This window comes from Vulpes lagopus, chromosome 5, assembly GCF_018345385.1.
Source record: "Vulpes lagopus strain Blue_001 chromosome 5, ASM1834538v1, whole genome shotgun sequence".
Taxonomy (NCBI): Eukaryota; Metazoa; Chordata; class Mammalia; order Carnivora; family Canidae; genus Vulpes; species Vulpes lagopus.
The window spans coordinates 11269185-11290817 of record NC_054828.1 but is presented as its reverse complement, the minus strand read 5'-3'; the positions used below and the strand labels follow the sequence as shown (position 1 = coordinate 11290817).

General features: G+C 59.8%; 2 protein-coding genes across 4 annotated transcripts in view; one reads left to right on the top strand and one right to left on the bottom strand.

Moving 5' to 3' along the window:
* Positions 1-4600: 4600 nt before the first annotated feature.
* On the top strand, positions 4601-15151 carry KCTD17 (potassium channel tetramerization domain containing 17). 2 transcript variants are annotated; one of them, XM_041757564.1, is made up of 7 exons: positions 4601-4897; positions 6045-6153; positions 8346-8437; positions 9333-9428; positions 11131-11256; positions 12553-12646; positions 14285-15151. In XM_041757564.1, exons 1-7 carry the CDS (start codon positions 4715-4717, stop codon positions 14659-14661), a joined length of 1077 nt encoding a protein of 358 aa, XP_041613498.1. In that variant the 5' UTR covers positions 4601-4714; the 3' UTR covers positions 14662-15151. The 2 variants fall into 2 exon arrangements, with proteins under 2 accessions (XP_041613498.1, XP_041613497.1); XM_041757563.1 differs by lacking the exon at positions 12553-12646 and having other exon boundaries at positions 4679-4897; positions 14285-14450.
* A 2569-nt stretch (positions 15152-17720) lies between these two features.
* Positions 17721-21633, bottom strand: part of TMPRSS6 (transmembrane serine protease 6) — a 37493-nt gene continuing 33580 nt past the window's right edge. For both annotated transcript variants that reach the window (XM_041754018.1, XM_041754019.1), the window contains exons 16-18: positions 20789-21060; positions 18929-19065; positions 17721-18395 (exon numbers count right to left, since the gene is read on the bottom strand). In XM_041754018.1, coding sequence (XP_041609952.1) covers positions 18237-18395; positions 18929-19065; positions 20789-21060 — 568 coding nt within the window. In that variant the 3' untranslated portion in view covers positions 17721-18236. The remainder of the gene's footprint in view (positions 18396-18928; positions 19066-20788; positions 21061-21633) is intronic.

Below are 21633 nucleotides of genomic sequence, written 5' to 3'. Positions count from 1 at the left end.
GGAGCCCGCAGAAATTAGGGCCCGCTCCTCCAGGAGAAGGGGTGCGCCTCCTTCACTTCTGAAACTCCAAACCCTGCGCTGGCGGCAGGCTTGGTGAATGCTGACAGTCAGAGGAAGTCCTAGGTAAAAGCACAGAGGCATACTTGTTCTAAAATATCCAAGTCCCCGGGCCAGTTATGCAGACCCTCAGAGCCCCATCTGTAAAATGGGCACAATTATACTAACGTAGGCTAGAAGGATACCTCTAGCACCGGTATGGCACCTAGCTACGTGGTCAGTTGTAATAACTAACATCCACTGCATGTAATAGTGCTAAGAAGTGTGAATAACGTTATGATGTAAACATTGCAAATGGTGTAAAGTGGGGGTTGAAGAGGGTATGGAACTGGCCAGATGTCGCACAGCTGGGGAAACACAGAGTCCACGCCCTGGACCACTGGCCCCTGAAATCCTGTCTGAATATTTCTGGATGCTCAGGACACTCTCTCTGACTGAATATGTCTGTTTCTCACCTCAGGAGACCCAAAAAGGTCTCAGAACTAACAACCCCCACTCTGAGACAGGGGCCAGGGCAGCGATCTCATGGGGCTGGATGTAAACACAGCAGCGTCAAGGCTAATCAGAATATTCTAACATCTGAACGTGGGAAGAGGAAGACTGAACACAAGATCCCAGCAGGGCTGAGTGACATCTTCATCACGGAACTGACAGCAGATGTGAAATAAGCCACTCAGATGTGGGGGATGCTGCTAACACGAGGTTCTAAACAGGCTGTGGCAATGAGCTCAGGTGAGGTCTTTGGGATATAGTTTATGTTCCTTCGGCTCCATCAGGAGGCAGAGGGACTCTTGGGTCATTGTGGGTCCCGGGAGTTTAGTGTGAAGAAATGGTATCTGTTGTGCCCTGGAGGCTGGTTCCCTGGGGGTGGCCTTCCTCTCTGCCTGTCCCTCCAACCCCGGCATGGAGGGCTTGGCGAGGTTGGTTCATCCCTGGGCAATGGGAATGGACCTTAAGATCCATTAAGGCACTTTGGCTCAGGCACAGATCTCAGGTCCAATCAACAGTATATAGGGAGGCAGGACTGGCTCCAGCAAAGCCAGTGCTCACTGAAGTTTTGCTCAGCAGTGTGCTGAGTGCTCATCACACGCCTGCCTGTGTTAGCTCATGGAATCCTCTCGACTGCATGAGCTCCGCGTACTATCACTGTTCTCACTGAGGTGCAGGGAGGTTAGGTGACTTTGCCAAAGTCACCAGGCTAGCAAGCCATGGAGCCTGGGCTGACATCCTTGTCTGGGATCCTGTACCCCTGCATCACCCTCCTCCAGTCTCATTTGCTTTCAAAAGCCCAATTCAAAAAAAATAAAAAATAAATAAAAAACCCAAAAAACAAAAGCCCAATTCAGGGCAGCCCCGGGTGGCTCGGTGGTTTAGCACCGCCTTCAGCCCAGGACCTGATCCTGAAGACGTGGGATGGAGTCCCACGTTGGGCTTCCTGCATGGAGACTGCTTCTCCCTCTGCCTGTGTCTCTGCCTTTCTCTCTCTGTGTGTCTCTCATAAATAAATAAAATCTTAAAAAAAAAAAAAAAACACCCCAAATTCAGAGCCGTATTAAGCACCTGAAAGCTGCTCTTTCCAGAAGGAGACAGCAGGGGGCAGTGTAAGGAGCAAGCGTTTGAAGTTTGGCTCTCCTCCTGGGTAACCATTATCCTGAGAAACTGTTTCAGGGACATTCGGTTTTGCCTTCTAAGCGGGGAAGACGTGCAAAAAACTGTGAAGAGTGCCAGTCTGTAATCAGAAATAGGACCGTCTGGGATTTCATGTTTTGTCAAAGCCACTGAAACCCACCTCCCCCACCCAAGGCACCCCCTAGAGCAGGGACCACCATCGATGTCTTCATCTCTGTGTTTCAAGGTCTGGCACATAATCCGTGCTCAACAAACAGTGAGGCCCTGAATGGTGGTTGGTGGGAGGGAAGGGTATCAGCCTTGTGACTGCGGTTCCTCATCTGTACAGCAGGGTTAAGGACACCTGCACAGAGGAGCTACAGGACTCTGTGGGAGGCCGGAGAGCAGGTGATTATTGGCTTGGGCTTCAGAATCCACGAGAGCAGGCTTGGAGGCTGCCTCTGAACTTGGTAGCCATTTCCAGCACGATCTGTGAAGGCCCATGGTCTTGGAGTGGCAGTCTTATCTTCTGTAAGATGGAGGTGGGAACAGCTCGTGTCTGCTAAGTGACCTCATGCAAGTGACACTGTGCCTCCAGTCCTGGGTCACATGTGTGGGAGCAGGTGGGGTCAGGCCGGTCCCAGGTTTCTACAACTCCAGGGCACTGACCTTCAGCTTTCTCAACTTACCCCTCATGTGAACTTGTTTCAAACTGGCCCACGCCTGGTCTCTGGTGTATGGCTCTTATTCCTCTTCCAGACGTGGCACTGTCCTCTCCCCCAACTTGATCCACCCTCCCTTTTTGACACCTCCCCAGAGAGCCCTTCTAGGCTCCTAGCCCCGGGACGTTCCATGTCCTCTTTTTTGGGGAGGGAGGTTTCCTCCCCTTCCTAGGCTCAGGACAACCCCACCTGTCCTCTCAAGTCCAAGCAGTTCTCCTGAGTATCACATCTAGAGGGACAACTGTCACTTGCCCCCACAGGCACTGCAAACACACACTGGCCCCAAACTGACCTCCTGATCCCCCTACTCACTCCCCAGACCTGCTTCTCCTGCTTTATAGAACCTCCTTTTTTTTTTTTTTAATTTTTATTTATTTATGATAGTCACAGAGAGAGAGAGAGAGAGAGAGGCAGAGACACAGGCGGAGGGAGAAGCAGGCTCCATGCACCGGGAGCCTGATATGGGATTCGATCCCAGGTCTCCAGGATCGCGCCCTGGGCCAAAGGCAGGCGCCAAACCGCTGCGCCACCCAGGGATCACGAACCTCCTTCTTCTTCTGCCTTTTCCCTCCTTCCCACAGCCCCTTGAACCTGAGTCTTTTACTTCCACTTCCTGAATATCCACCGAATCCACCCACTTCTGTCTTGGCCTGTTGACACTGCTTTTGGTTGAGCTTCCGCCAATCCTGACCCAGATGGCCTCTTAACCAGTCTCTCAGTGCTTTGAACTGTCTTCCCTGCAGCCCCTGAAATGATCCAAGTTGCAAGTCAGACTACATTGCTCTCTGCCTACAACCTTTCAGTGGACAAAGACGTATTTCCTGCTCTAGCTTTCTTTTAGCTAACAAGGATTGAGGGCTCATGCTACGTTCCGGGAGTGCTACTGATCACGGCCAGTCCATATCCCACTTCATTCATCCACCCATCTGCCCTTCCACCCACCCATCCATCCATCCCTCTGTCCACCCAGTATACTGAAAGCCAGGGACTATGCCAGATGTTTAACAGACGTTCTATGCTGTAATCCTCACAATGCTCTCGGGAGCAAGTATTATTTCTTATTTTGCAAAAGAAAAAAAAAGCAACCGAGGTTCAGAGAGGAAGTTGCTTAAGAACATATTGGTGAGTTCTCAGGAGCAACATGCTAGCAGCTGTGGCCTATTCCCTGCCAAGGGGCAGGGCTTTGTGGAGAAGGCAGAGCTTTGGGTGGTAACTGAATTTTCAGCACACGGCCAGGCTGCCTGGTGGGGAACCTGGGGTGAGGGGGCACTGGGATTCCTGAGGGGAGCCTCAGACCCCTGCCCCGTAATCCAGGACCAGGACTGAAACATCAAGGAAAGAGTTAAGGAGGACAGCTTCCCCTTCAGCCCCTGTCCCTCCCTGGTCCCCTCCCGTCCTCCCCCGCCCTGCAGTCCCCAAGAGGTCAGCGCAAACTCTGTTACCTGTCTTAGAAGGGGGTCCACAGAACCCATCCCTCCTCACCCTCCCAAATTGCAGATGGGAAAACTGAGACCTTGCCCAATACCTCAGCCTCCAAAAGTTAAGATGAAAACCCAGTCCTCTGACTGATCCAGTGCCCTGTCCACCGTTCCTCCCTAGACATCTTTCCCAAGGAGCATTGGCAGCCCTCGGTAGGAGAGCAGGAAGGCGGTCTTGGTGCTGGCAGGTCACCTGGAAGCCACCTGGGTTCTTGCTGTGTGAGTCAGGGAGGCCACTTCACGTCTGTGTCCTCATCTGTACAGTGGGTATAGTAATACCAAAGCCGCAGGGCTGCTGAGAGCTTCAGTGACTAATAGAGACGTGCAAAGCATCTGGAATATGGTGGGTGGTCAGTCAGCGTTTAGGCCCAGCTGTGCTGTCCTCAAAGAGCTCACGTTGGCCAGGAAGCCGGTCCCCGCACCCACCGCGCCCCGCCGAGGGCGGTATGAAAGCATCTTGGGAGCCCGGTGCAGGCAGACGCCCGGGAATCCCGGCAGCAGCGGTTTCTTGCCGTCCCAGCTGATAACCCAGACCGCACGGGAGGAAACCGCAGGGGAGGAGCACACGGGGGGCGGCAGATGCGCGGACGCGGGGCAGCACACCCGCCGCCCGCCGCCCGCCGGTCGAACGCGACCTTCCCCCAACACCGTGGCTCGGCCGGGGGCTGGGCCGGAGGCGGTCGGCGGCGCCCGCCAGGCGCGGAATGGGCGGGGCCGGGAAGGCGCCCCCGCGGCCCGGGGACCCCCCTCCCCGGCGCGGACTACAGCTCCCGGCGTGCCCGGCGCGCGCACCTGCCCGCCCCCAGCCGCCGCGCCCGCGGGGTGCAGACGCCGGGGCGAGCGGGGAGGATGGAGGCCGGGGAGGCAGCGCCGCCGGCGGGGACGGGCGGCCGCGCGGCGGGCGGCTGGGGCAAGTGGGTGCGGCTCAACGTGGGGGGCACGGTGTTCCTGACCACCCGGCAGACGCTGTGCCGCGAGCAGAAATCCTTCCTCAGCCGCCTGTGCCAGGGGGAAGAGCTGCAGTCGGACCGGGTGAGGCCCGCGCGGGGGGCGGCGTCGGGGCGGGGTGCTCTCCGCACGACCCGGGGCGGCCGCCCTTCCCGAGGGCCGAGGCAGGAAGACCTGGCCCGCGCGGGGAGGCGGGAGGGGATGGGAGGCCGAGGGATGTGCCCATTGCCGTGGCAACGGGACGACGCCAGCCCGCGGCCATTTGGCGCATTCTGAGCACTGCCCTGGGCTCCCACCCCAGGAGGCCGAGGGGTCGGGACTCTCCCCCTCCTTCCCTAACGGGCCTGCCGCCCTGGGGCCGGAGCTGCTGAGGCTGCTTCTCCCCGCTCCCCGCCCTTTGGGGTGTGGGTGGCCTAGGAGTGCAGGGAGCTGGGGGAAGTCCTGGGATGCCTCCCGGCCGGGCTTCATCAGGGAGGAGCCCTGGCCCGTCCGGCACCGGCACCGTGTCTGGGCTCCCATTCCGGCTCCGGCTCCGGCTCCGGCTCCGGCTCCGAGGCAAACTGCCTGCATGACCTGGGGGGGGGTGGGGACCCCTCCCTGCTCCCTGCTCTGGGCTCAGCCTCCTGCCCGCAACCGGAGGAGGCTGCTGTGCAGGTGACCTCAAGGGCCCCTGTCCCTCATTCCCCAGCCCTCTGATGCTGTGACCTTGGGCAAGTCCCTTTACCCCTTGACGTCTCCGTTTCCCCCCTGTAGACTTGTCCGGATGCCCGCCCTGCCTCCCTGCAGGCCCAGCCTGTCCAATGAGATAGCAGCTGCTTTGGAAACTTGTAAACATCTGACATCCCCAGAATGACTGGGGATCGGATGGAGATAGTGTAGGGCTGGCTTCAGGGCAACAGCCTCTCAGAGGGACGGTCCCCAAACCCTACTCTGGGTCGGCTGCCCCTCTGAACTCACTGGATGCTCACAATGGCCGCTGGTTATGGGGGAGCGGAGTGAGGATCAGAGAAGCCAAGTCACTGGCCCAAGGTCACACAGTGAGGAAAAGGCAGAGGCAGGATTTGAACCTCGGTGTTTCTGACCCCAAGGCCTTTCTGCTCCATCATGCCACTTTGTTCCAGGGAAGAGAAGACTCTGCGTTCACCCCCTCCCTCCCATCCATACTGGGCCTGAAGGGAAGAGTGGGGAAGCCTCACTCTCCTCTCACTGCCTGTGTCCGTCATCTCCATAGGATGAGACCGGGGCCTACCTCATTGACCGTGACCCCACCTACTTTGGGCCCATCCTGAACTTTCTCCGGCATGGCAAGCTGGTGCTGGACAAGGACATGGCTGAGGAGGGTGAGTTGGTCCAGGGGACTGGCTGGGACCTGTATCCTCTACAGTCTGCCAGGGCCTTCATGGAGGTCCAGAGCCATTTTTCCCTGTCAGGGGGCCGGGGGAGACATTTAACTTCTTCCCTGTTTCCTGCTGCCTTATCCCTGACAAGACTGAATCCCAAAGCCTCTGCATGGGCTGAGCCTCGGGGCTCTGCCAAGCTGACCAGCCTGAGCTTTTGCTGGGTGCCAACAGAGAGCAGAGGGAGTGAGCCAGTGAGGCCCGCAGCCTCTGCTGTTGGCAGGGATGCCCTTTTCTCACCTCCTGGGAAGCCAGGTGTGAACGGGCTGGAGGTGGGTACGGGAGGGGGTCTGGCTCTTTTTCTGTGGGTGATCCGGTATCTCAGATGCCCGGTGAGGGCTGGCAGTCAGCAGGTGGGTGGAGCAGGTGACTCTTCCCCAAATCCAGTGGCCTCTGTAGCACAGCTGGTTGTGGGTGGAGGGGGAGCCTACCCCCCAGCAGGGGTTTGGTTCCTCCGGGGCCCAGGTGGCTGAGGCCTTATAGATGCTCACTTCTGGCTCCAGCGGATGGTGGGGAAGCCATGCCTGGAGAATATCCTCTTGGCAAAGCCTCAGCAGGGGCAGGGACTACATATAGTCAGTGCCAAGTCAACTCTTCCTTGGGGCACAGGGTGTGGCTCTGGGTCAGCTGATCCAGCCAGGCCAGCTTGGACATGTCACTTCTCCTTTCTGAGCCTCCTCTCATGTGTATGAATTAGGGGCGGTGAGCTGCTGGGGAGAGCATGTTTTGGGAGAACGGGTGTCATGAGCCCCAGTGCTTATAGCACAACCCATCCTTCCTCCCACGGTCTCCCTTCCTGACCCGCAGGTGGTGGGACATGGTGATCTAGAGGCCCTAGGGCTTCACACTCAGAGCCCACTGTAGGCACCAGCCCCTCAGGGAGCTCAGGTGCCTGGGCCTGGGAGCAGGGCCCGCAGGGAGGGGAGGTGAACGCTCCAGCTGCGTCACAGCTGATACCTATTTGCAGATTCTGGGATTCTCCTAGTTCTCCACTCCCAGGGCCTTGGACAGGGCCGGGGCCCCCACTGAAGGGGCCGGAGGATCTGGGAAGAGACTTATGATCTGTGGGACACCAGAAAGTCACTTAATGCCTCTGTGCCTCCATGCCCACATCTGTGAAATGGGATGACACTAGCACCCACCTTCCTGGGCCTCTGTGAGGGTAAAAGAAACTAATACAAGTATGTCACTTGGCACAGCACCTGGCACCAAGGCCTGGGCTGCCATATTAGCTGTCTGTCACCTGCAGGGCTCACAGGGCACACTCAGGCAGTGACACTCGGTGACCACCTACCCTATGTCAGGTGCTGTGCGGACGCCAGGCACAGTAGGGCAGATCAGACATGCGCCCTGTCCTCAGGGAGCCCAGAGGCCAGTCATGGAAAGGACCAGAGGGGTCCCTTCCCTGTGCAAATTTAAGGGAATCCAAAGACAGTGCCCATTCCCTTTCACTGGAGAGGTGACTCAGTCTCTGAGACTCTCCAGTCCCTTGGCCATGTAGGGGCCATAACACCTGCTTTCCCATGTCCCCAGCGCTCATGATGAGCATAGGAGGGCTCCAAAGTCAGAGGAGTTTGCATTTGGATCCCAGCTCTGCCACTTGCTGGCTACGTAGCCTTGGACAGCTGCTTCTCTTTCCTGCCCTCAGTTTCCCTGATTGTTCAGTGGGGGCATGAAGGTGCCTACTTCTAGTGTTAAGAATTAACCACAGGAGAGAATGTAAAATGCTTAGCACAGTACTGGCACTTAGCATGTGCTTCAAGAACGGGAGCACATAATAGGAGGTCACCCAAGGTCCTTCTGGTGTGGCGTTCTAGGCTCCAGCCCCAGCAAGCCTGCTGCCTCTTGCTAGCCCTAGAGCGGCCCCCAGATGGGGGCACTGGCAGGGGTCCCTAGGTCACTACGCTCAGCACAGCAGGGATGGAGGACTGGTTGGGTGGCAGCCTCTCACCCCTTCCAGTGAGAGTGTGGGATCCAAGGAAGGACACATGCCCTCTTGCTTGAGGCCTGAACTCAAAGAAGCTCAGAGATCACCCACCATGACTAGAGTAGGTGTGGGCATGGAGGCAGAGGGGACAAGGGAGAGGAGGGCACGAGGGCGGCCTAGTGACCTGGGGCTGCTCTGTCTGTGCCAGGGGTCCTGGAGGAAGCGGAATTCTACAACATCGGGCCGCTCATCCGCATCATCAAAGATCGGATGGAGGAGAAGGACTATCCGGTCACACAGGTCAGCAACCACAGAGCAGCTGTAGGGGGAGAGGAGGCTGAGGCTGGGGGAGGTGGGGGGAGCTTCCGGGGAGTGAGGAGGCCAAGCTAGCCTGTAAGGGGAGGGTGTTGTCCAGCTCCCAGGCTGCCCAGCAAACTCCCCAGACTGAGACAAGGACGTGGGCTTCTGTCCCTCACTGGGCTCTGTTTGCCATGTGACCTTGGGCCCATCACGCCGTTCTCTGTACCTCAGTTTCCCCTTGTGGAATACAGAGGTGCTGAGACCTGCACTCTTGCCTTCCTCACAAGCAAAATGGGGTCAGTGTGCAGCTCCAGGGGGCCCTGTGGGGACAACGCAGGATGCAGGATGAGTAAACAGTCCATTCTGTGGGATCGGCAGACCCCAGGTGGGCATGGCACGGGCGCTGGAGTTCATATTTCTGAACTTGGACCCTGGGTCCTGTCTACAGGATGAGCTGGAGGGGTTCTCTGCCCCCCGGGGGAGACATGGCTGGGGGGTGGGTGGGCAGGTGGTGAGGCAGTATCTCCCAGCCCCAGGAGATTGAAATGGGGAGGCTCCAGGTCCTCCTTTCTGCCCCCGTGTGTCACCTGGTTCCAGCTCTGCTGCACTTAAGCTGGGTGACCTTGGGCAAGTAAGACCTCCTCTGAGCCTCTGTGAAAATCCATAACTTGTAGGGTTTGTGGAAGGATGAAGTGGTCATGCCTGTCGAGTGCCTGGCAGGCAGCAGAAAACTCAGAACCTGGCTGTCACCTTCCCCCGCTGCCCTGCCTTGCCCCCTCTCCTCCCAGGGGGATGTGGTGGGTGGGGAGAGAAGATGACAGGTACATCCATCGTCCCCCTCCTGGGGGGCCTGTCCCTCCCACGGGTGTCCTCCACGTGGCCTCTCTGCCTGCAGGTCCCCCCCAAGCACGTGTACCGTGTGCTGCAGTGCCAGGAGGAGGAGCTGACACAGATGGTCTCCACCATGTCCGACGGCTGGCGCTTTGAGCAGGTGCGCTGGGGCCCTGGGGCCACACCTGAAACCTCCAAGCTTCCGAGCAAAGCAGGTCCTTCCCTTCTGCAGCCCCAGGCTTGGGTTCCCCACCACAGCCCCCAGCCATCAAACTGAACAAGATTTCGGCAAGGCCACCTCTGGCAACTGACCGACCAGAACGAGAGGATGGAAGCCCCCATTACTGCAGGGCAGCTCTAGGCAACCTCTTCGGTGGGGTTCTCACGGCCACTGAGAGGGTCTACACAGCAGTACAAGCGAGTGTCTAGCTCCCAAACGACAGCTCGGGCAAGCTGACAAGAGCCATATAAGTGAGTGGACTCCTCCTTGGGTCAGCACCTCTAGCGACAAGTCCACAGGTGCAGCTTCCAGGGTCCCTGCAAGGGACAGGCCGAGTCACAGCCTTGCTACAGCAGGGAAGCCGAAGCAGTGACTTCCCCTGAGGATTCACGGTGGCCGATTGTCCCCCAGTCCATGTGCAGTTTACCCATCAGGAGACACTTTATCACAGTGGCGTTGCCCTAGCCACACAGCTCACGGCCCACCTCTTGGGTTTCCAGATGCACAGAGCCAGGAAGTTAACCTAAGGTCACACGTGTCCTTAGAGAAGAGGGGTTTGGCAAGCCCTTTATCTGTACCCACCATAGCTCCTTGTGTGTGGGGTTTGAAGAAGGGAGAAGGCTGGGGCTCCCCAGGACGGCCGACCAGTATGGAGGAACAAGCCGCAGCTGGGAGCCAGAGGCCCAGATCCACCATTTATGTGCCACATGACCTTGAGCAAGTCACATCTCTCTGGGCCTCAGTTTCCTAATCTGTGATATGGGCCAATAGTGCTCCCTTCGCAGGACTCTCATGAAGATGGGAAAGGCCACTGATAAAGTCCCTAGCCTAGGGTAGGACTCAGGCCTTGGAGCCAGCCGGTGTCATGCAGACTGTCAGCATGTAAGTCTACAAGACTCCAGAGAGGACTCGGATTCTAATCCCTGTTCCACTCTTCCTGGCTGTGGGACGTCCTGCAGGTCACCACCTCTTCAAACCCTGTCTGCCAGAGTGGCTGATGTTTCTCACTGCCTGTCGGGTGAGGGTTCCTGGGGGCGGAATGTCATGCACAGGGCCTTGTGATTGTGGTTATTCCAGGGACCCCAGAACAAAGGTGGAGCTGCTCTTGGGAGTCTAAGGGAGTCTCTGGCAATTGCATGGGCTCCTCATGAGCTGATGGCTCAGGGACCACTGCTCATTTGCACTCTGGCCTAAGGAGTAGATAACCTGTTCTACCTCTGCTTCCAACCTGTTCTACCTCTGCGGGGTGGCATCATGCCTAACCCCACCTTCCCTACCACTTGGTTCTGGGGCTGCTTCAGCCACATCTGGGATGGAGGGGGACGACCTGCCCATCCTAGGGCCTCCATCTGCTTGTAGAAATTGGCCTCTAGATCTGGGGCTGGGGTGAAGGGTGGGGAGCAGCAAAGATAAGGCAGTCCTCCTCTAAGGAACAGGCCTAGCCAAGCCTGTTGGAAGCAGACCTGCCACCCCGATGGGGGGTTGGTGAAAAGACTCTGACTTATTGTGGAAACTCGAAGCTGGGTGAGAACGGGAACTGCAAGATCAGGGCAGAAGTTGGTATCCTGACCCGTGCTGCTATCTCCCCGCTGGCTGCTTTCAACCCAGCCTGTCCTCTTTCTCCCCTTGCTCTGCCCCCCAGCTGGTGAACATCGGCTCCTCCTACAACTACGGCAGTGAGGACCAGGCTGAGTTCCTGTGTGTGGTGTCCAAGGAGCTGTACAGCTCCCCACATGGGCTGAGCTCTGAGTCCAGCCGCAAAACCAAGGTGAGCCCCCAGCCTCAGCTTCCCGCCCTCCCTCCCCTCCCTCCTCTCCCCGCCCTCCACCTAGCCATCCCTGCTTCTTTCTCCCTCCTGCTGTACACACATAACCACCTGGTCACAGCCAATGCCATCCATCCCATGCCACCCATGGTCCCATCTGCTCACGCCGGTTACCCAGGCCTAGGCAGGGGGAGACATGAAATGGGATCATCCTCAGGGCCCAGCAGGAGGAGACCTAGATGCTGTTTGAAAGGTGGCTACAGGGTGCACTGAACTAAGGGTTTGGCATGGTATACCATGCTCTTCGTGACTTTGGACAATCCCTGGCCCTCTCGGCCCCTCTGTTGTGTTTTCTGAGAAGCAAAGGTAGACCATGTCCTCTCTGTGGTGCCATCAAGCTTAGAACTTCTGGGATCCAGATGGCCCATTTATTTCCCAGAAGCGGGTCAATGTCGCCCCCCTAGCTGGCCTGGGCCAGAGCAGGGAAGCCAACTCTGTTAATCCTGCCCGTTTCCCAGACCCCTTCCTCAGGTGCTCTGCAGGAGGGCCCCGTCAGGAACTCCATGGGGCCCAGCCTTATGTTTCTGCCCTGGCCTTTGAGGCAGCAACAGCCAGCCATGGGCAGGGGACTGAGCAGAGGTCCTGCCACCCTGAACCCAGAGCCCATCAGAAGCCTTGAGGGCCATTGATGGGGCCGATGGGGCAGGGCGGGAAGCCAGGCCGGGAAGGGGAGAGACGATTTCTCCTGGGGGCCTGTCCCAGCGTGCTGGAGACTTATGAACCCTGGCTTCCTGTCTGTCTCTCTGCCTCCCTGTCCTGTGACTTCCCCTTCCCGTCTTGCCCTGTCAGGGCCAGTGCTGGCACTGCCTTGCAAGAGTGCAGAGTGAGCCCACTGCTCCTGCCTCTCTAGGCCAAAGCCTCAGAGCCTGGGCTGTTGGAGCCTGCTGAGGGCATCCCAGATGGGGGTGGTGTCCACCCTGGGGCCTTCTCCGGCCCCATTTCTATTCTGGGTCCTCCTAAAGTGAGGCCTTCCCAGATGCCCCTCCAGGATACCCCAGCCACACACCCAGCCTTGCTCCACGGAACAGTAGCCAGACGGATGCCAGAGTCCCCGTCAGGGCCCCTTCTCCACCCCTGCTCTAGTCCCTTCCCAGGCTCCCAGGGGCCTCTCCCTCCTCAAGGCCCCCCTCCGTCTTGTCCGCCCCAAGGTGGGGCCCCTGGGGACAGCCGTGCCAGCAGGCCCTGGCCCCCGGTTAGCTCTGCACTCTTTCTTCCCTGGGTCCGCCGGCTGGTCCACAGAGCGCGGAGGAGCAGCTGGAGGAGGAGCAGCAGCAGGAGGAGGAGGTGGTGGAGGTGGAACAGGTGCAGGTGGAGGCAGATACACAGGAGAAAGGTGCAGCCACCCCCCGAGGAGAATGAATGCTCATAAAAGCCGGAGCCTCCCACCCACTGCCCGCTGGAGCCAGCTGCAGATCCCGGGGGCCGGGGCCTGCGGGGGGACGGGCCGCAGGGCTAGCTCCGCCGCGCCGGCCGCCTCACCTGCATAACCATCCCTTCTCTCACTTTCTCTTCGCAGCCCTGTCATCTCAGGAGCCCGCTAACCTTTTCTCCCTCCCACCACCACCGCCTCCTCCTCCTCCGCTTCCCGCCGGAGGCCCCGCCTCATCTCCACCCACCTCTTCTTCCTCCTGGATCTCATCTGCACCCTGCCTCTTCCCTCTCTGCCCCTGCCCGGGTTTCCTCTCTGCCTGCGCGCACCTCCCTCCCGGGGCCGCCCCCCCGGGCCCGGCCCCCCGCGCCCCCCGCGCCCCCCGCGCCCTCCCCCCGGGCGCCCCGGCCCCGCCTCCCCGAGCGTCCCGCCCGCCGCCGCCCGCGCCCCCTCGGGCTGCCCCCGCGCCCCGGCCTGGGGAGGGGGGCCCCGGCCGCCTCTGCCCCGGGCCCGCCGGGCGCCCCCCCGCCGCCGCCGCCGCCGGGCCCCGCTGAGGCCGGGCCTCCCCGCCCGCAGCCTGCCCGCTCTCCGCGCCCTCACCTCTGCTCCTTGCAGGTTCCCGTCCGCACCCCTCCGAGCTGAGGCCGCGCTGGCCGTGGGGCTCCTCCTCGGCCCCTCGCCCGCCCCCAGAGCCGCCACCCCCGGTTTGTAGCTTGGCGGAGCTGGCGGGAGGGCGGAGGCCAGGAGGGCGCGCGCTCCTCCTCCCGGACCGGAGCCCGCCGCTCGGCTGACTCCCCCCTCGCCGGTTTTGGCCTTGGCTGCGAGGCTCCGAGAGGGGAGTCAGGGGGCCCGGCCTCGGTCCCAGCCGCCCGCTGCACCAGAGCGCCAGAGCCGGGCTGGGGAGGCGGGAGGGGAACCCGGCGGCCCGGCCCCGCCCCCGCCCCCGCCCCCGCCCCGGGTGCCCTGTCTGGGGGTGGACGGCTGGGGGCGGGAGCGGGGACGACAGCCGCCCTTGGATTCCCTGGGCCTTTAGGGGGTCAGCCAGAGCCGGCTGAGGATCGGGGTGTCACGGGAGAAGTCCTGACCGGGTGCCCCCGAGCCCGCGGCTCAGTCTAACCTGCCTGCTGTGTGACCTTGGGCAAGTCACTGTCCCTCTCTGGGCCACAGTTGCCTCTAAAATGGGGACAGACAGCTGCTGTCTGTGACCTTTGCCTGAGACAGCAGGGACCTGGCCTTGACCCCCCCCTCCCCTGGCCAGAGTCTTGGCGACTCCGGCCTCCGGGGCAGCCATCACCCAGCCCAGGATGGGTCATGGGGCTCCAGGATTGGCGAGCTGGGTCCCCTTCCTGCTCCCCCCCTCGGCTCTGAATCCACCTTCTCTGGGCCTCAGCCCCCCACCCTCTTCTCAGAAGGGAGCCTGTGACTCACCTACCTCTTTCTCTCTCCCTCTCTTCCCTGCCCCTCCCTCCATTTCAATCTCCTCTCTGCCCTCCCCTGGCCTTGCCTCACCCCCTCCTCACTGGCCCCGCCCTCTCTTCCCCCTCCCGGTGTTCTGACCACCCCACCCCCACCCCCCTGCCCCTTCCCCCTCTTTTTTTCTAGCTGTTACAAGCCAGAGGCACCCGGATGTGAGGCCCCAGATCACCTCCAGGGACTTGGGGTTCCGATCTGAAATCCTTTATTTTTGTACCGCGGGGTGGGCCCCGGGCTCCAGGCGGAGGAAGCACTCTCCCCCCTGCCACTTCTGTCTGCACCTGCGGGGCTCTGATTGCCCCCCGCCTCAGGGGGCCGGGCGCGGGCCCGCTGGGACCTCTCAAGGCCCGAGGTGGGCCCCTGGACCCCTGGGCAGAGCTGCCTGCGCGTGGCCGAAGTGTGGCGCTGTCCAGCTGTGTTTCCCACGCCCCCGTGGGCCCTCCCCTGGGTCCCCCAGCTGCATGAATGGTACCCTCCCCCCCCACCCGGTCACGTCTCCTCCCTGAGCCTTAGTCTCCCCGTCTGTCAAACGGGGTCACTCTCCCCACCGCCACCTACCTCACAGGGTTGTTGTGAGGTTAACAAGGAGGAGCAAGGCCCCAGAATGCACCAGACTGGAGGGTGGCCCTCCCCCAGAGGGGGCAGGGCCTGCTCAGCCCCAGAAGGAGATCCAGGTATTGGTGGGATGAGGGGTGCGGGGTTGGCCGCGTGGGAAGAAGGGGGAGGGTGGCTCAGCCTCCACCTGGGCTGCTCCCACCCCTGTCTGCACTGCTGGGTGCAGGGGACCCTGGCCAGGAGAGGGCAGGCAGGGGCAGGTGGGTGCAGTGCGGCCATTCAGGAACTAGTGATGAGGACCAGGGGGCCACTCCTCCCTTTGCCCTGGGAGAGCCTAGGGGTAGCAGGGGCTGAGCAGGGGGCCCCTCCTGCATTTATGATCCCCCCCCCCACACCCTGGGCTGTGTCCAACCCCGCCATGTAATAAAACTTGAAGAAACAGCCGCTGGGCTGCCTCCCTCTCTTCCTCTGGGCCACTGTCGGGGACTGGGCTAAATTCAAGGTGGGGTCAATGACATGTGGGTAATGGGGCTTTTTCCTAAAGCCTGGGGACACTGCCCTGTGGTCACTGTGCTGCGTATTGAGGGAGGGAGGTCACAGCTCCATCCTCTGCCCAGCAGCCAAACAAGGGCACCAACTCCCCCTTGCTGGGAGAGTTTTGGCAATTCCCCGCCCTCTCTGGGCCTCCAGTAAGTCACCTGTAAAGTGAAGGCTTGGACCAGGTGACTTCCTAGGCCCAACCCCTGGAGCCATGCAGGTCTCTTCCTGCCTCTGGGCAGCAACAGGGAATGCTGAGGGGGTAGGGAGCTCCCAGAATCAGGATGGCAGGACCCGCCCCCAACTTCCCAGCCTCAGCCCACCATTCCTTTGGCCCTTTGCTCCAACCTCTGCTGCACCCTGACCACCCCCATGCCCCCTCTGCTTCCTGCTGTGCCTTTCCTTGGTCCCCTCTACCCCTCCCTATCGCTACCACCCTTCTGCCCCAAGTCCCAGGAAATAGAAACACTGGGCCCGCGCTCCGCCTTCTTTCCGAGCCCTCTGGACCCCAGGCTTCAGCAGGACCTCCCACCCCACCCCACCTGGCCAGTCCCTTCACAGACCTGGTCCTACCAAATGTCTACCTTGCTTCCCTGCCCCAGCCTCTTAGCACTGCTAGGAACATCCCTGCAGAGCAGGGGTCCCCTACGCAGAGACCCTCCCCAGAGCTGCCCACCGCTCCACTCAAGCCTGGGGGACCCTCGCCACTCCCCTCAGGACATTTGGTTCACTGGACTGACCTCACGTTCTGTGTCCAACTCTGTAGAAAGTCACCAGGAGGCTTGTTAAACCAACAGATTGTCCTTTGTGGCCCCCCAGTTCTGACCCCCTAAGGCTAGGGAGGGGCCTGCAAATTTGCATTTTAGCCAGGGGCCCCCAACACTGCATCTGCAGCCTCTGTGAGAAGACTGAGAGGCTCAGGGTGGGATGCTTTAACATCGTGTCCCCACCCAGGGCTCCCCGCAAGTGTCTGCTCTGCTCCTCCCCCAGGCGGGGCCAGGGGGCAAGTAATCTTAGGCTTGTGCCCCCAGGAGCCACTCTCTGGCTTTGACATCTTCCCCACCCAGGGTCCCTGCCTTTGACATTTCCCCTCACCCAGGCTCCCCTTCCCTAGCTGGGAAGCTAGACTCCGAGGAAAATGTGTCCACACTTGACTCCCCACTTCCTTACCTCTTCCTCTGCACCCAGAAGGCACCACTGACCCTCCCTGACCACTCCCACTTGGTTGCTAAAGTTCCACCCCCAGTTCCCCTCCAGCTCTGGGTGGTTCCACACTCCTCAGGAGCCCCCCTGCCGTGTCTGTCTCCCCCCTCTTCAGTCTCTTCTGAAGAGGGTTTCTGAAATACCTCCTCCAGACTTCAAGCCCCCCTACCTCCTGCACACCTCCCTCCCAGAGGCACCCCAAGTTCTGACACCTCCTCAGAGTCTTTCCCTCCCCAGGCCAGGCAGCGGCAGTTACTTCACTAGCCTTTGGGACAGACCCCGAAGAGTGGTCCTGGGTGGCGGCTCCTGCCTTACCCAACCCCAACACTGAGGGTCCTTCACGTCCATCCCCGCTGCCTGGCTGGCTCATTAGATCCCCACCTCTCCCCCCTGGATCTCAGCAGTGGCCTCCTCTCAGCCTCCCTGCCTCCCGCTCCTGCGCTGGTGCCTCCACACTGGTGTGTGCCGGTGGTCCTTCTAAAATGTGAATCCACTCGTGGCACTCCCCTGCTTTAGAGCCTTCTTCTGTGGCTCCCCACAGCACCCAGCGTCAAGTCCTTAGCTCAACTCCAGATTCTTTCTCATCTGAGCTCAGTTTGCTCGCCTCTCAATCTCTGTTTAATTCAAAACAGCTCACCAACATGCCCTGTTCTTTTAGGACATAGGCCTTTACACATGCAGTTCCCCTGTCTGGAATGCCCTTCTCCACCTTGGTCACCTTTGGGCTTCAACTCAAATCTCACCTCCTCCAGGCAGCCTTCGCTGACTTCCCGAGTTCCATGCTACTCCAGAGCCCCTTCACGCTGGATTGTCATCCCCACCCTTCCTGAGACCAGGGGCTGAGTTCTGTGCCTCTCTGTGACCCCAGCACTGTGGTTGGCGCGTAGTAGGAGACTGAGGGGTTGCTGAATGCAAAGGGAGTGTTGTGCTGAGAAGTGCTGGACTGGGAACCAAGAGGCTTCTACACCAAGCTTCACTCTGAAGCCTCCTGGTATGATCCTGAGGATGGCTCCGCCCCCCTGCCTCAGTTTCCTCCCAAGCTTGCAGACAGAGCCCATCACTTCTCCCATCCTTCACTCCTATCCAGGGGTCACCAAACCACTGCCTTCCTGGGGTTGCTCCAAGGACCTGAGCAACCGGCCTGAGGGTGACCCCTGACCCCACCTTGGCCTTCTAGACATTTGGCAAACAGGCTGAGCTGGAAGCAGGGTCCGCTGTCAAAATGTAGGGTTGGTGCCCCAGGGCCCCAGTCAAACCCCACAGCAGGGCCTCAGATCAAACGACTTTATTCCACAGGGTGGTGGAGCTCACTTCCAGGTGAGAGTGGGCAGTGGAGGCCTAGGGGACAGGTGGTGGGGTGAGGACCCTAGACCTGGGGCTCCCCCACCCTTTGGCTTATGGTGGCAGCTGGCCCACTTGGCTGTCTCTAGGGCTCTGGGGGCGCCTTCCATCCCCACCCCTCAAGTTCACAGGCTGGATCTGCTCTCTGCATTGGCGGAGGGGAGCTCAGACACCCCTGTTGGGACCTGGAAGCCCTGTTATCACTGCTGAACCATTCCCAGTGGGCAGCAGAGGAAAGGGAAGGAGGAGAGAGAATCAGGAGGCAAAAGAGCTAGATGTGAATCCCTCCAGCGGGCCGGCTGACCATCCAGGCCCTGCGGTGCAGGGGGAGTTGACCTCCGCGGGGCCCTGCTGCCCCCACAATTACTTGCTCCCCTGACTAGTGGGTGCTCTGGACTCTCTGAGTCCAGCAGGTGGGCCCCAGCTCTGCAGGGAGGGGAGCTCCTCAGGTCAGCACCTGTTGGATCCAGCCAATCACACCTGTGATGCGTGTGTAGACACCAAAGTAGTTGGGCCGGCCACAGCCCAGGCCCCAGCTGACCAGCCCTGCCAGGAACCAGCGGCCACTGGGTTCCTTGCACACTAACGGGCCTCCCGAGTCGCCCTGAAAGGGGGAGAGGAGAGATGGGGTGGCATCAGGGTAAGCCAGGGGTCCTGATGCTAGGAGTTTCCCAAGGGATAACAAGAGAGTCACATCCCCTTTTGAAACCTTTGCTTCCCTTGCCCCTGATCGATGGGGAGAGGCCAAAGCAGCCGGGCCGGTTCTTCTGTGAGTCCTGGCTGTCGTGGAAGTGTGCATGTGTCCCCATGCCCCCCTCCTTTCTACCTCCCTTCTGTGCGCTCCTGTTCCTAGTGACTGTGTCATCGTGGGTCAAGCGCCTCGCTCAGATGGGCAGCGGAACTGGGTTGGAGCCTTAGACCTGCCCACCCAGCTCTCCTGTGAACTTGGCGCAAGCCCCTCCACTTCCCTGAACCTCAGTTTCCTTATCTGTGAAGTTGGGACAGCGATCCCCACCTTGCAGGGAGGCTGTGAGGCTTCAGCAGGCTGGTGTGAGCAGAGGGCCAGGTCTTGTGTGATGTGAGCGCCGCCCTCCCTCCCACCTCCGGGCCCCCCCAGTCCCCTGCCCCAGGAGTCACCTGGCAGGCATCCTTCTTGCCCTTCCGGTAGCCGGCACACAGCATGCGGGGTGTCACCTGGTAGCGATAGGCCTCGCTGCACAGGTCCTGCGGGATCAGCTGCACATCCACCTTCTGCAGACCATTGCTGGTGGGGCCTGCCAGGGTGGTGGAGGGTGAAGGCAGAGATGAGATCTGACTCTTCCTTCCGCTGTTCCCCTTGCATCTCGGGATCCCCCTTCATCTCTCCTGCTCTGCCCGTCTCCTCTGCCTCCACCTCTCCATTGCTCTGTTCTGGCCCCTTGTGGGCCCCCCCCAAAGAGTCCCTACCCAAAGCCTATCCGGACGAGCCCCCCACACACACACACACACAGTGCCCTTCCTGCTTGAGACTTCTTGGCCACCCCACTCTGCTCTGTGACAGCCCCTGGAAGATATTTCCAGAGCACACATCTGACCCTTACACTCTCTGCCTAAACTTCATTAGTATCCCTCCACTGTCCAGCCGGGTGCTTTGCCACGATGCTTCATGTTAGAGCCCCCAGGGAGCTTCAGTCTGCACTGCGCCTGGTCCCACCCTGAGATCTGGTCTGTTGGCTAGGGTGGGGCTCAATGATGGTGTTTTCCTGGAAGCATCTCAGTTGGATTTAAAGTGCAGGTTAGGCTAAATCCAGGCTGAAGCTCCTTACAATGGACTACGAGGCCCTCCTGTACTTCCTTTTAATCCTCACCCACATTCGCTTGCCCCCAGCTCCCCTCTGGTGCAGGGTGTTCTCAGGACCCTGGGTTGCCATCTGTGCCCTTAACCAGAACACCTTTCTCCCCAGCTGGGACTGGGACACTGCTGACTTACCCTTCCAGCCTCAGCTTAGACAGCCCCTCCTCTGGAAGCCTCCCTGACCCCACCTGGTTGGGTACCTTCTCTGGGCTGCCAAGGCCAACTCTACCCCCCTACCTATGTCCACTCTTAGCACTGTTCCCCCCGCCCCAAGTATGTTCTTTCCATCTTTATGCCAACTCAAAGCCTGGCATGTAGTAGGTGCTCATAAACATGTCCTTGAATGAGTGAGCAAATTAAGCAATCCTTGCTTTACCACTGTTCTCCATCATCCCCTTGAATGAGTTACTGTGCATCTGAGCCTCAATTTGTCCATCTTTAATTTATCTCTATACCCCTTCCTGCCTCAGGTTGTAAATTATTGTACCCATCTTTAAAGGTGCCTGTTTTAAAAAAAAAATAAATTAAAGGTGCCTGTTTTAAGGATGCAGGGCATGGCTGTGGATATGCCAGCCTGGGCCTGTATTCACAGAACAGGGGTGGCCCCTAGGGGTGGTCAGTTTAGGTGGGAAGGGGAGAAACCTCCTGCTTCAGGGGTGGTAGCAAGAACAGCAGGGCTCTGGGGTCAGGCAGTCATAGGCGCCAACCCTCTCTGGCTGTGTGACTTGGAGCAACTGCTAAAATGGGACAATAATACCCACCCCTAGGGGTATTGGGTGGCTTAAATGAGACCACGTTCCCTAAAATCCAACCTCAAGGTAGGAAGCCATCTCTGTGCAAGGAGCAGAGTTTGGAGCTTGCCTGTGGGCTGTTGCCTTCCTCACCTGCCCCATCACTTCCCACATATCCCCCAAGATAACCTCCCATGCCCTCAGTTCCCTTTAAAGGCCTTCAGGAAGGAAGGAAGGGCCGAGAAGGCGGGAGCCACCCACTATAGTAAAAGCTTGTTTTCTTCTGTGACATCGAGCCCCCATTAATCGCAGGACCAGAGGGACCGGGGTTGGAGCTTTGGGGACCCCTTGCCACCCCCACCTTACTCCAGGCTGGAAAACATGGGGAGGCAGACTGCACCCCATCTCCCCGCCCCCCAACAGCCGGCTCACCACCCTCACGTAGGGCGCCCCAGCCCGTGATCCAGCAGTGCAGGCCAGGCTCGAAGAAGTGGGAGCGTGCGGGCAGGCAGATGGGGCGCACGGCGGCCGAGCGCACCACGGGGTGGTCGAGCTGCAGCAGGGCCACATCGTAGTCGTGGCTGTCCTCCTCGTGGTAAGGGTGCAGGAGCAGGCGGCTCACCTTGAAGGACACTTCGCCCGGCCAACGCGAGCTTTGCCACACTTTGCCCAGGAACACGGTCCACAGCGCTGGGGAGGCCATGCTGGGGTGGGGGTGGGGGTCCACGCTCAGCCGCTGCTGCTCTGACCCCAGGCCCTTAGGCTAGCCAGCTTCCTACCCGGACACCCATCCCTTCCCTGCTCTGGAAAGCCCGTAGCTGCTGGGCTGTACAGCCAGTGACACTGGTGCTGGAGTCCACCTGCCTGGGTTCCAATCCCAGCTTCATCCCTCCCTGGATGTGTGTGCACCTCTCTAGGCCTCAGTCTCCTCATCTGTGAAACGGGAACAGTGTCTTCTACTCCTATGTTACTGGAAGGAATTTACTACGACTGTGCATGCAAAAATAAAAAAAGTTAGCACAGTACCAGGCAATGGAATATTTCCCTCCTTTTTTCTGCACTTTACAGATGGGGCTGCTGTGAGCTCGCTGAGACCTGCTGGTCCTCACTAGGAGGGGTGGGCATTGAGTATGGAGCAATCAGCAGAGACTGGGCAGTAAAGGACCATGGGTGCCAGGTCAACATCCAGGTCTTTCTTTACCTCATGGGCTGTGGGGCGCCAGGGAGGCAGTGAGAGAAGAGGTCAGGCTGCACCAGAAAGAGCACCCAGCCTCCTG

What these genes read in the sequence shown, in the direction of transcription:
- KCTD17 (XM_041757564.1), top strand. Translation starts at nt 4,715, where the DNA reads ATGGAGGCCGGGGAGGCAGCGCCGCCGGCGGGGACGGGCGGCCGCGCG. An exon ending in ACGGCTGGCGCTTTGAGCAG is followed by an intron (nt 9,429 to 11,130) that starts GTGCGCTGGGGC and finishes TCTGCCCCCCAG; the next exon opens with CTGGTGAACATCGGCTCCTC. An exon ending in GGCAGATACACAGGAGAAAG is followed by an intron (nt 12,647 to 14,284) that starts GTGCAGCCACCC and finishes CTTTTTTTCTAG; the next exon opens with CTGTTACAAGCCAGAGGCAC.